Genomic DNA, 12,402 nt, shown 5'->3' on the forward strand with positions numbered 1-12,402 from the left:
AGCATCATCTGTTGATATCTCCTTATTCTGAAGGCCTTTGAAAGAGCAGCAAAATTGTGGAGAAACTGAGACCAGGATCTAACACAACAGTCGGTTGCCTAAAGGACTCTAGAAATCTGGAATAGAAATGTGGTGGCACAGACTATCCCTCATCCTACAGCTGGAGAGATCCACTCTCTGCTCTCCTCATGCTCTGAAAAACGGACATCAGTGCTTCACAGTTACTGCTTGCTGTCAGCAAGAAAATGAAATGGGAATTGCAGTTTGTTCCATGACGAAGACACTAAATCTATGCACAATAGTATGAGCCATGATGTTTCATGGGTGCTGTCAGAGGCAGAATATTCAGGGGAAAATTGGAAATTTAATTTGGACAGCAAAAGGAAACTTTCAGAACAACACAGCCTAGAAGATAGCTGATTTTTTTTACCACTTTCTTTGATCCCAAACTGCCACCTGTGTTAAAAAAAAAATAAATCAATGTGATTTGGGTACCAAACCACCATGAGTTTTCTTCCAAGTCCTTCTAAAAATGACTGAAACAGCAAATGAAATATTTCTGAATTACTGACATCTGTCCATGCGAAAAAAATTAAAATATTTGAAGCTCATGATGAAAAAAAGTATCTCCAAAATCCAGCCACAGGGTGAAGATACCATTGAGGTCTTCCATAGAGTCTTTTTCCTCTTAAAGTTGCTTTGCTTGTATTATTGTGACATCTCACCAGAAACGCATTGATTAACCACAGTTTAAACAGTGGGAATGCTTAAAACAAACAAACAAATAAAAATGATTCAGGTAGAAATGTTTCTTTCTTCTACAAAGGACAGGTAGAACACAGTAAGCCCATTGAATTTTCTGTGCCTGTGACATGTAGGTGAGTTCTGCTGGTCACCATGCTGGGAAAGGGTTTCTTGACAGGAGGATCACGAACAGGTCTCAGCATGAGGATTTTAAAATCCTACCCTTTCCATATTGCTAAACTGAAGGGTCATGTGTGTACAGTGATGGGAGCTCAGTTCCCCACACAGACATTTGGCATCCTGGGCTCTTTATACACTGCGAGTCCAGTAATAGTCATGTGGGTAAAGCAGTTCATGTTGGCGAGCAGTGCTGTGGCCCAAAATAGGGATGTTCCAGCTGTCCATGCCATTGTGCCGTGAATTACTGCCTTGCAGGGGAGCTCACTGTTAACACCTGGCATGGAAAGACAAGGGGATAAATCTTGGACTGAAGCACATCACTGGTCGAAGGGTTAGGCTTTCACTGAGCTCAAATACCTATCTGCTTGGACATGCTGCCACAACTAGTGCATGAAAGAGGAGTCATTTAGATGATGATTTCTAAATTGCCACAAATTCCAACCATCATAATACATTAAAAATGAAATACACCATTTTTTCCAACCCTGATCTAAAGTCCCTTGGAGTCTGTGGCAAGAACTCCATTGGCTTCACCAGAGCTGAAAATGGGTCAATAATCCATGAATCCTGTTTTCTTGATATCGGGAAGAAAAAAACCCACTTTTCTCCATTCTTCACTACCTGAACTTTGTTCTTGGATTCATACTTTATCTGTCCATGAGGATTAAATGTGCTGATTCCAGCAAAAATCTGTGGATATAAATTCTCCACTGTCACTTCCCTCCTCTTACTGCCTAGAGATACTGACATTAATACACTCCTTCCTCCAGAGATGCACATAATTTTGAAGTCCGGCTTACACTCAAGAGTCTGCTTGTGTCTTTGTAGATGCTGCTACAGAGCAAAAGATACCTATTGTATTACTAGCTGATATCCCAATCCATGATATTTCTTCCATTTCGAACCTTGTAAAGAGATACTACTTTCTAAATTTGTAAAAAAATAAGGAAAGTTTCCTTGGAACTTTTGGATATTTTCCCATAATAAAAGGTAAAAGCTACCTTTAAAAATTAGTCTTGTTTGTGTTTGCTCAAATACAATATAGGAGCTGTTATTGGTTTTGACTACAAAAGTACACCACATGGAGGCTAAACTTTGGTTAATTTTTCCCCCTTTTATAAAAAAGTTTAATTTAGGGCTTGTCATCTTTAAAAAAAATCACATCTGTTGTACAATTATAAAAGGCACATATAAACGACTGAAAGAAAAAAGTCCACTTTCCAACCTTAAACTGATTAAATAAAAATGAGCATTGCAGAATATTTTCCACCAAAAAAAAAAAAAAATAAAAATTATATATAACCAAACAAGACAACAAACAAGTGGCTAAAAAAGCCATTTTTTTGCTGGAGTTTTCAGTATTGTTTTCTTTCTCACTATGGCTGTATAGGAAGCAGTATTAAATAACATATGATCAGAGATGATTTGATCCATATTTTCTAGACGCTGTCAATGGAGAATGAGGCAATGGTTGAAATATTTACTACTCCAGGCAACTTTAACCAAACAAGACAACAAACAAGTGGCTAAAAAAGCCATTTTTTTGCTGGAGTTTTCAGTATTGTTTTCTTTCTCACTATGGCTGTATAGGAAGCAGTATTAAATAACATATGATCAGAGATGATTTGATCCATATTTTCTAGACGCTGTCAATGGAGAATGAGGCAATGGTTGAAATATTTACTACTCCAGGCAACTTCATCATGTTTTTCCTTAATACAGCATGAAACCAGAAGTAATAGAGGAAACAGAAGAGAGAGTTCAAAAAGAAGATCAACAGCAGAAGTGAATTCATTTCTTTGAGGTAATCCTTACTATGATGTTCACAGCTGCCCTAGTGGGTCTCACATCCCAGAAGTAGTTTTCACTCTTCTTCAAGGATCTCCTGCCTTACTCGAGGAAAGAATGGACACACAAACATCAGTTCCTGTGCCCAGGTTTCCCCTAATTGTAACAGGCAGATCTTTCATCAGTAATTCAAGAATCAAGCTGTAGAGCCTAAGCAGAGATTCATTTATTTCCACAACTGATTGGTAGTTCCCAGCTATCTGCAGATAGGAAATCACGTGCAGCATGGAAGCCGGTCCTTGGCCGAACTCCCTGCGGCGAGCATTGCAGCAGTGAGACGCTCCGAATCCACCGCAGATTCACACATTCAAACCTGGCTGGCGCCCAGATCATCTTCACTGAGCTTTGTTCTGCTGCATGTTGGAAATTGCAGCCCCAACTTCTCCCTGTGGCCAGGGTCATCTGCCCTTGAAAAAATTTATTTTTTCAATGGAGGCAAGAGTCAAAGTTACATTGAACTCAAAATCCCCATCATGGACACCTGTCTTCCGGAAAGCCCCAGCTGAAGTGTTGTTTTCCCAGTAATGATGCCAATGTCCTTTGCTGTCTGCTCCAAACCCATACACATTCACCTAGGAAGTAAGAGAGAACTAGTGTTACAGCCTGGAAAGCAATTGGTCTTCATCTGAAATGTTGAAGAAACTCTCCTGATTCTCAGATTATCTACAGGACCTCGGTGGTGTGCCAAGCTATTCTGCTGCATGAGATGATGCAACCACAGAATAATGGCCCAAGGGCTACTCCAGGTACACTGTCTCCTAAGCTATGCTGAGACCACCACATACCTGATTTTAGACAGAAAAGGAAATTTCTATCCATGAATTCTTGTTTAGCAATATGAAAAACACATTCCTGTCCCATAAGCATGATATTTGACCTCAGGAGGTCAGTGGCTTGGGATGGGCATCTCCTCTTTAGCTGATTAAGGCCACAAAGAGGGGAAAACTGTTGGTTTTGCTCCTAGCTTTCCAAATGATGACCCATGTCAACGCCCACTTATATGACATTTGAGGTAACTTCAGAGGCAGACGGGCATTACGTACTTTGTGTGTGTATATACCTATGGCCTTTCTTCTCCCAAAGGCTCATTCATTGATGGCTATGCCTGTCTCCTCTGGTAGTAAAAGTCCAAACATCACAGCTGATTTATTTAAACTGAGAGTGGCGATATGGCTGGGTTTGAATGGGTCATAGCCCACAAAACAAGCGCCCCAACCCATCCACACCTGGACCCACCCAAATACAAGCTGGTTTTAAGTTATTTTTGGTAATGTCAGTCTTGCTCATTGCCTGCTTACCAGAAAACAGGCTCCACTGAAGCCACCCATCCTATCTGTCTTGACTATGGTACAGTTTCTGCCAGCATCATAAGGACTATTTCCATTACCTGTCCAAGTAACACAGGCCTAGGTGACAAAAGCTCTGTTTCATCAGCAGATCTGTGTCCAGGCCAGGGATTTTGCTAATATAGTGATTTTTATCCCCCATGCTGACAAGTCGATACTTGCAGGATTTTGTAGAGCTGACATGGCGTTACACTAACTAAGTTTGCACATCACAGCACTCAAGCCAGGGAATTTTCTCAAGTAACTGCTGGAGCAGAGGCATTTACCATAACCTACTGTATAAACCCACAAGCTTGGGTTTGAAAATAGACCATCTGCGTCCTTCAAATTGGCTTATGTAAGAGTTGGTCATCAAAGTTCTTCAGGTGCGATTATGTTTAAGATTTAGATATCCAAATGGAGGTGCTTGAGCATCCATTACAGTCAGTGGCAATACAGGCAGCACAGTCACTGGAAACCAGGGCGTGATCCTGCTCCCCTAGTGTCTTACCATGAGGTTGGTTTGTTGAATCAGCCTCTTGGCTCCACTGATTAGACAGGTAAGACCTCAATACAGTTGCCCAAATGTAAGTGCCATTTGAGATGTCTTTGAGTACTCAATACATCTACTCAAGGCAGGCAGATGTCACACAAGGTCAAGAGACTCGTACTTTTCTGGCCTGGCAGCTGGAAGCAGAGGGCATGCCGAGGGCAACACCAATGGCTCTTGGTGCCTTAACAGTGAGGCAAAATATAACTGGGACTCCCACTAACAAGATGGACACAGACACCATCCATATTTAGATGTCTATTGATACCAAGTGGAATCCCACTATTTACATTTAGTTATATTTCCCTGGAATGCATCTTAAACCCTACCACTTACTGACATTAAAAAAGCTCATCACTGTCAGTTGAGCATATCTGCATGTTACTGAGAGCCCTGCATCTGAAGGAGCAAATGGCAGAGAAGACGGAGAGGGAGAAATAAAGGCTGAGTGAGTGGCCAGGGCATGTTCCTGATGCTTCAGTGTGAAACTTCCTGATTTTTCATCCATATATCCAAACACAGCCAGACTTTACCTCATCGCATACATGGAGGGCAAACATCAAAGACAGGAGGCCTGTGGAAGGGTATCTCCCATGATTCTGGAGCCAGTTTTCATAGATGTATTTCATAAAAGCTGGATTATAAACCAGGATCTAAGCAAAATTGCAGAGAAAGACTCATTAGTAAAATACCCTGGGAAAGAAACAATGATAGGATGTCATTCCTAAAGGATACTGGGGTAGAGGAGTCAGGGAGAAAGAAACAGTAGTTATTACCTGAGGGCAGGTGAAACAGAAAAATAAAGTTCCATAGTTAAGTTCATTCGAGAATTTTTCCCATGTGCAATTACACATGAATATCCCTTTCTTGGTCTTGATACCCCGCTCGCTTACACTAATGTAAATCCTGGGTAAAAACCTGCTGAAACCAATGGGTGTGAAATGGCACGAGTGAGAAGAAAATTAGGCATTGAGCTCTCCCTGCAGCATCCTGCTGTAATGCAGGTGAGCTCTAGGGGGGTTGGAGGCCTGAGCAAGGCAAGTGTAAGATGCCATGCCAGATTTCATAGAATCATAGAATCATTTAGGCTCGAAAAGACCCTTAAGGCTATTGAGTCCAACTGTAATTTGGGTGGGAACGTAGGACCAACTGCATCTTCTGCATAATATGCCAACCATGTCTTGATATCTCTATAGGTACAGATCTAAGAAAACCAGGGGTCAGGTGTAAACTATGAGGAAGCCTATCAGGTTGCATCAGCTGCATTTCTCCTGTTTCCCAAACATGCTATTCTTCTGCACTTTTTTTTTTTTTTTTTTTCCCCAAGACATAAATTGCACTTGGTTATCTCCTGGGGAAATTACATGAGGCCATCTAATGGAGATGGAGCACTTAAGATCAGACCTGATTGTACACTAAATCCAAGGACTGGTGGGAGCCCTTGGTTTCAACCCCTTTCCCTGAGTCAGGCAAAGAGAGGCTTTTCCCTCCATGCTGCGTTTGTAATTAGTGACAGCGTTTCAGTGCTATCTGGCTAGCTGCAGGGCTTTTCCTTTTACAAAGTCAGAGGTTAATTGCTGATATTGTATCTGTCCATAATCGCTTCTCACAGGGTGTTTTGGATTGCACGGTGTGGGAAGAAATTCAAGGTTCTCATTTCCCTGCTTGGGAAGCTGCTGCGGATCACCAGCCGTACCCTGGGCTGGTGCTACTCAACTGTGACATGAGTTTAACAACCTGCTGTAGTCCATCTCACAAGGGTTTTGCAGAGGTTATTGTGTTCCTTACAACAGGCAGGGATGAGCTAAGTGATTATTTAATACCCCCTAGAGGTCCACGGTTTGAAGCACAGGGATATAAACTGATACTGGTTAAAGGTCTCATCTGAAGCTTTTGGCAAAACCTGGCCTTCTGAATGAAGGACATGTGCTTTAACCTGTAATTTTAATGCTCCGGGGCTAATGTAATACTTTACCAGCCCTTGAGACATTAGAAGTCTGAGCTCCTTTGAAAATCAGCCTCTGCAAAGGCTGAGAGAATGAGGTTTTTATTTTGCTGGAAGGTTTCTGGAAGAGGAAAGGTTTTTCCTCTCCCTGCATAACCTCCCTTGGTTATCTCCTCAAACTATGCAGCTACAACAAGTCTTTGCTAAAGGTCCAAACTTTGCTAAAGGTCCAGCATACGAATGACCATCCTGCCCCATGGGAAATCCTGCCTCCAGCAGTAGGGCATTTCTGTTAAACCACAGCATACTTGGGCAATGAGTCAGTACACGTACTCTTCTGACTGCTGTAGGGTGGGCACCAGGTTTGTCCATCTTTCTTCGACCTTCTGAGAGAAGTTAAGTTCCCCGATCGATTGCCTTCTACACATCCACAGTATGAAATAAAATGGGTCAGAGGTGTTTTGTTAGCCTTGACAGAACTGGCATGGCACAGGTCGTGTCCACATTGCTCAATTCTGTCCCTGTCCAAAACAGGAATATTCCCTGGTCTGTGCTGTCCTCCAAACCCTGCTTGAACATTGCCTTGGAGAGTATTAATACACGTGGGACAAAACCAGCATGGACTTGGTCTGAGCTCAGTCTCCGAGCATGTTTAATTGGGTACAGGTAATTATTACAGCTGTGGGCTAAGAGTCTTCCCCAAGAGTCATTGATACTGTAATGAATTCTCCAGTGACTTGAAAACACACAGCTTTATTTATTCAGAGTTCATTTAGCTCTTTATTACAAGGAACTGACTCAGGAGTGAGAAACATCCTTGGCGTTCAAATAGGCAAATTATTTAAAAAAAAATTGCAAAAACTTTGCACAGCTCAAAGTGTTGTTACATCCAAATGACTGCAACGGGGAGGAACAGAGCAACTGCTGTAGAGGGTGAGCATCATCGGTCAACGGTGCACCTTAAATCTCCCTGAGCAGCACCAGAGGAAGCAATGCAATCTTTAGAACAGTGGTAATGCAATGGCGTAGTCACAAGAGCAGTTTCTTTTCAACCTCAGTTATTTAGTGGTTGATCTATGGCATGAAGCACATAGGAGCTAAACCTTTAGCTTAGCTGAGCCTTGTAAAATATGTGTATTTTGGTTACAGTTTTTATGAATGTCAAGGGATTCATTAGATTCTTGCATTCTCCCAAAGAGGCAAAACACTTATAAGTGGATTAGCAGAACAAATGCATAAACCAGCATTGCTCACCTTTTCTTTTTTGACTTTGATTTTCCGTGGAACTGGAACATATGTGCTGTTAAAAGGAAAAAAACCAACACCACCAAGATTAATAAACATATGAATATTTTCATTTATTTCCAAAAAAAAGAAAGAATATTCTTCACGCACAGTAATAAATTCAAATTATTTGAAAGTAATAAATTCAAGAACTTGTTGGAAAATGAGGCTACAATTAAGTAATACAGCATGAAAAGAACAGCTGTCACTGAATCAAGTTTACAGGAAGCCATTACATTTTTAAATTTTCAAGTTAATTATTGACAGTAGGACACCAAAGATTTAGTTGACAATAGACTGTAGAGTCAATATTATGTGGAGCCCATGATTTCTTGTTCTTGGATCATGGCTGTTGCAGTCTGCACTTTGAGGATGGGAAGGGCTTTCAGTTTAATTTCATGGCAGAAAAACCTTTTCCCACCAGGGGGAGACTTTTCCCCTCCTAATACTTGAAGCTACTGCACGATTTTCAAAGTAGGTGGTAGTAGAGTTCATAATTTCTCTGGTTATGCGCAACTTGGGCATTCCTAGTACACAGTCCCTCAACAGCAAGCGATTCCCCTCCTCCCCAGGAGAATGCTGAAGGCTTCCTGCAGTTCCCAGCATAAAACTTCCAAGTCATACCTTATGACTGGGTCGAAATCACGAGTCATGTCTTGAAAACAAAAAAATCTTTTCTTTCCCATAGCTCATGCACAGTGCCTGCTGGCATTGCACAACTCATCATGAGTGCTGTAAAAAAAAATCTCCCTGAGTGTGTTTAAAATGAAAAAATTCTGGTGAACTGGCCTCATAATTGGAGTATATCCCAAAATATACCCTGCATACTTTTTAGATGGGTTATGGTAAATCACCAAAGCCTTCCATTAGTTCAGTCTAAATGTTTTCACTTGATTTTTGGTAACAAAGTTCCTGTTATTAAGGTTTTATTTCTTTTTGAACCATGGATCATCAACACTTTGAAACATTAGTCTAAGTCTTCCCAAATCAGTGGTGAATTGGCAATGCCCTCTTCTCCTTAGGTATTTCTGGGCATCCCTGACCTGTGATCCCTGCTCCTGGCTGGATGCAGTGGGAGAGGCGACGGGTGGGTTCCAGCCCTCCCAAGATGTGACACAAGATGCTAATGGGGAAAGGGACACCCATGCAGACTTCTTCATCTGCTTTCAGCAAATCTGCTCTTGCATCTGCTTCCCATGCCTGACCTTGATTAGCAGAGTCAGTAGAAGTAAAATTGGTGATCCCATGTCCTTTTTATGGTTATAAAGACAAAGGGCTTCTTTGCTGGTAAAATCTCCTCAGTATTATATAAATAAATAGCCAATCTTTTCTAAAAGGTTGATGTGGAGGAAACAAACGGGCCATATTTCATGGACATCTAGCTAGGTACAGCAGAAGACCAAAGAGAACCATATGCAATGTTCAAGACAGTGTTTGCAGGCAGCTCTGATCCAACTGGGAGACTACTGTAGCTTTTCTCAGATGACATGTTAGTCATTTTAATCATGGGATATTTCATTTTTTCAGAAGCAACACTCAAGTCCTGCTGTCACTTGGCTGCAGAATTTCATACAACTGCAGAGAAAGTATCGGCAAATGGAGACCTACGTCATTATGATAATGTAAAACCTGGGCTGCATAGCAGCCAGGGAGTTAGTGACCCAGTAAATACCTCACAGGAGCGAGACAAAGAGTGAAGCTTGTGATGAAGGTGGCTACAGGTGGAATACATATAATTTGGAAAACAACTTCTACAAGCCACTTTGCAGGGCTTTAGTGAAGTCTGCCGTCATCACTGGCCACCTTGTACAGGATATTTACTGTACCCTTGACCCAAGTGGAAGACATGGAACATTTTAAGGAGTACAAAAATTGCTCTTTGCCAAACCAAGGGGAGATACACCGAGCTTTTTTCACTGTGGAGATTCCTAAAAGACTTGCAGAAGGCAAGTTAAGGCAACTAGGCTAAACAGATGACTGATGAGGGTCTGAAGGTTTTCTGTCCCAGAAGGCTTTTCTTGGTCTTTTCTGGGATAATGCTCAGTCTTAGAGAGCCGATTTGAAATGGGACATCCATCAGTCAAATGGGACATATCTGAGAGAATCATTCAGCTATCAATTCAATCTAATATTAAGGCCACCTGCAGTTTGGCTTTTGTTTTGAACCGTAAAAATCAATTGAATTATAATACTACTGGGAGGAGAATATGATTACCTCTCATGTTTTGAGTCTTAGGAAATTATTACTTCATTTGAATGGGATACAGAAAATTAAACATTGTGTACAAGTCTAACCAGTACAAGATGCTTATCTTTTTTAACTATGAGTGCACTTAGGTTCTTGTTAACCTAACCTCATTTGATATTATGCAGCCTATGCACAAGGCATGGTGGCCACGCAGGTCGGGGTAAGGAGGTGAATATTTCTTCTCTTCTAAAATACTGAATTTCAGATGAGTTTTATTCTTATTTCATGCCTTCTCCCCTTTACAAATGTAGAGTCAACAATTTCCTTTTACATTGTATCTGATATTATGTATTTAATGCATGCGCATAGGTTTATCCTCCTAGTCTAAAATTATGTTACATATATTGTTATGATTTGTGTGCTTTTGATATTCTGGTTTTATTATTCCAGCATGTACCAGCTTATTAATTATGCAATTTCCCTGCTTTGAGTGAGGCAAAAATCTTAAAATACTGGTATTTCTTCCATGTGGTTAAATGCTCACACACTAATTTATACCAGATGCTTACCAAGCCCAAGTATACAATCTAATTATAAATACATAATACATCCTGTAATTTATCAAGCAAAGATGTTTTTCTTTTCATGTGCTGTGACTGCCTTGCAGTCAACCAGTTATATCTTCCTGACACACTAAGGGCTCACTCAACGTGCAGTGCAGACCTCAGGCTGCAGGAAGTGCCCGGACCTCTCTCCTGGGGCAGGGACAGGCAGCAGACCTGCCTGCAAATGGTGTGCTCAGGTGGAGGACCTCCTGCAGCAGGTGGCTGAGCTGCAGGAGGTGGTGAGAAGGCTCAGGAGACATCAGGGAGGCTGAGAAGGAGCTAGAGAGCTCGTTCCAAGTGCAGTCTGCAGTGGACTCACAGCCCACGGCCAAACAACCAAAAACTGCCCCCCTCTCACACACAGAAGGGATGGGGGCCAATAATGTGGAAGAATGGAGGCTTGCAATGGCAAGGACCTGCAGGGGCAAAAGATTTCCCCCGACACCGGAGGTGCCCTTGCAGAACCACTTCACCGCTCTGCAGACTGAAGAGCAAAGACCCATCACATCAGGAGAGACACTGGAGCTGAGTAAGGCACCCCAATCTGCCCCCCTGTATAACAACCCGTGTCACTAAGGAAAGGTGACAGGTGATAGCAGTAGGCGACTCACCTGAGAGGTATGGGGGCACCCATTTGCCGACCTGATGCACTCTCTAGAGAGGTGTGCTGTCTACTGGAGTGTGCTGGTTTTGGCTGGGATAGAGTTATTTTTCTTCATAATAGCTAGTATGGGACTATGTTTTGGATTTGTGACCAAACCAGTGTTGATAATACAGGGATGTTTTAGTTATTGCTGAGCAGGGCTTACACAGAGTCAGGGCCTCTTCTGCTCCTCAATCCACCCCACCAGCAAGTAGGCTGGGGGTGTACAAGAAGCTGGGAGGGGACACAGCTGGGACAGCTGACCTTAACTGACCAAAGGGCTATTCCATACTGTATGATGTCATGCTCAGCATATAAAGCTGGGGAAAGAAGGAGGAAGGGGGTAGTGTTTGGAGTGATGGCGTTTGTCTTCCCAAGTAACCGTTACACATGATGGAGCCCTGCTTTCCTGGAGATGGCTGAACACCTGCCTGCCCATGGGAAGTAGTGAATGAATTCCTTGTTTTGCTTTGCTTGTGCATGCAGCTTTGTCTTTGCCTATTAAACTGCCTTTATCTCAGCTCACGAGTTTTCTCACTTTTACTCTTCTGATTCTCTTCCCGATCCGGCCAGTAAGTCAGCTTCATTGGGGGCCCAACTTAAATGCCTTTATGCAAACACACACAGTATGGGGAATAAACAAAAGGAGTTAGAGACATGCGCATGCCTGTTGGGCTATGATCTTATTGGCATCACAGAGATGTGGTGGGATGGCTCCTATGGCTGGAGTGTTGGAATGGAAGGATACAGGCTCTTTCAGAAGGACAGGCAGGGGAGACAAGGAGTGAGTGTTGCCCTCTACGTCAATGACCAGCTGGAGTGCCTGGAGCTCTGCCTGGGGATGGGTGAGGAGCTGGCTGAGAGCTCCTGGGTCAGGATTAAAGGGAGGGCAGGGACAGGTGACATTATAGTGGGGGTCTGCTACAAGCCACCTGACCAGGAAGACAGAGTGGATGAGGCCCTCTATAGATAGATAAGAGCAGCTTCACATTCACAAGCCCATGTCCTCATGGGAGATTTCAACCAGCCTGATATCTGTTGGAGAGACAACACAGCAGGGCATAAGCAATCCAGGAGGTTCCTGGAATGC

At 42.5% G+C, this 12,402-nt stretch overlaps 1 protein-coding gene across 1 annotated transcript in view; it reads right to left on the reverse strand.

Moving 5' to 3' along the window:
• Positions 1 to 2,499: 2,499 nt before the first annotated feature.
• ST3GAL1 (ST3 beta-galactoside alpha-2,3-sialyltransferase 1) overlaps positions 2,500 to 12,402 on the reverse strand; it is a 26,176-nt gene continuing 16,273 nt past the window's right edge. The window contains exons 4-6 of the mRNA XM_009707829.1: positions 7,847 to 7,892; positions 5,181 to 5,300; positions 2,500 to 3,344 (exon numbers count right to left, since the gene is read on the reverse strand). Coding sequence (XP_009706131.1) covers positions 3,171 to 3,344; positions 5,181 to 5,300; positions 7,847 to 7,892 — 340 coding nt within the window. The 3' untranslated portion in view covers positions 2,500 to 3,170. The remainder of the gene's footprint in view (positions 3,345 to 5,180; positions 5,301 to 7,846; positions 7,893 to 12,402) is intronic.

The sequence above is a fragment of the Cariama cristata genome, unplaced genomic scaffold, assembly GCF_000690535.1.
Source record: "Cariama cristata isolate BGI_N322 unplaced genomic scaffold, ASM69053v1 scaffold4119, whole genome shotgun sequence".
Lineage (NCBI taxonomy): Eukaryota > Metazoa > Chordata > Aves > Cariamiformes > Cariamidae > Cariama > Cariama cristata.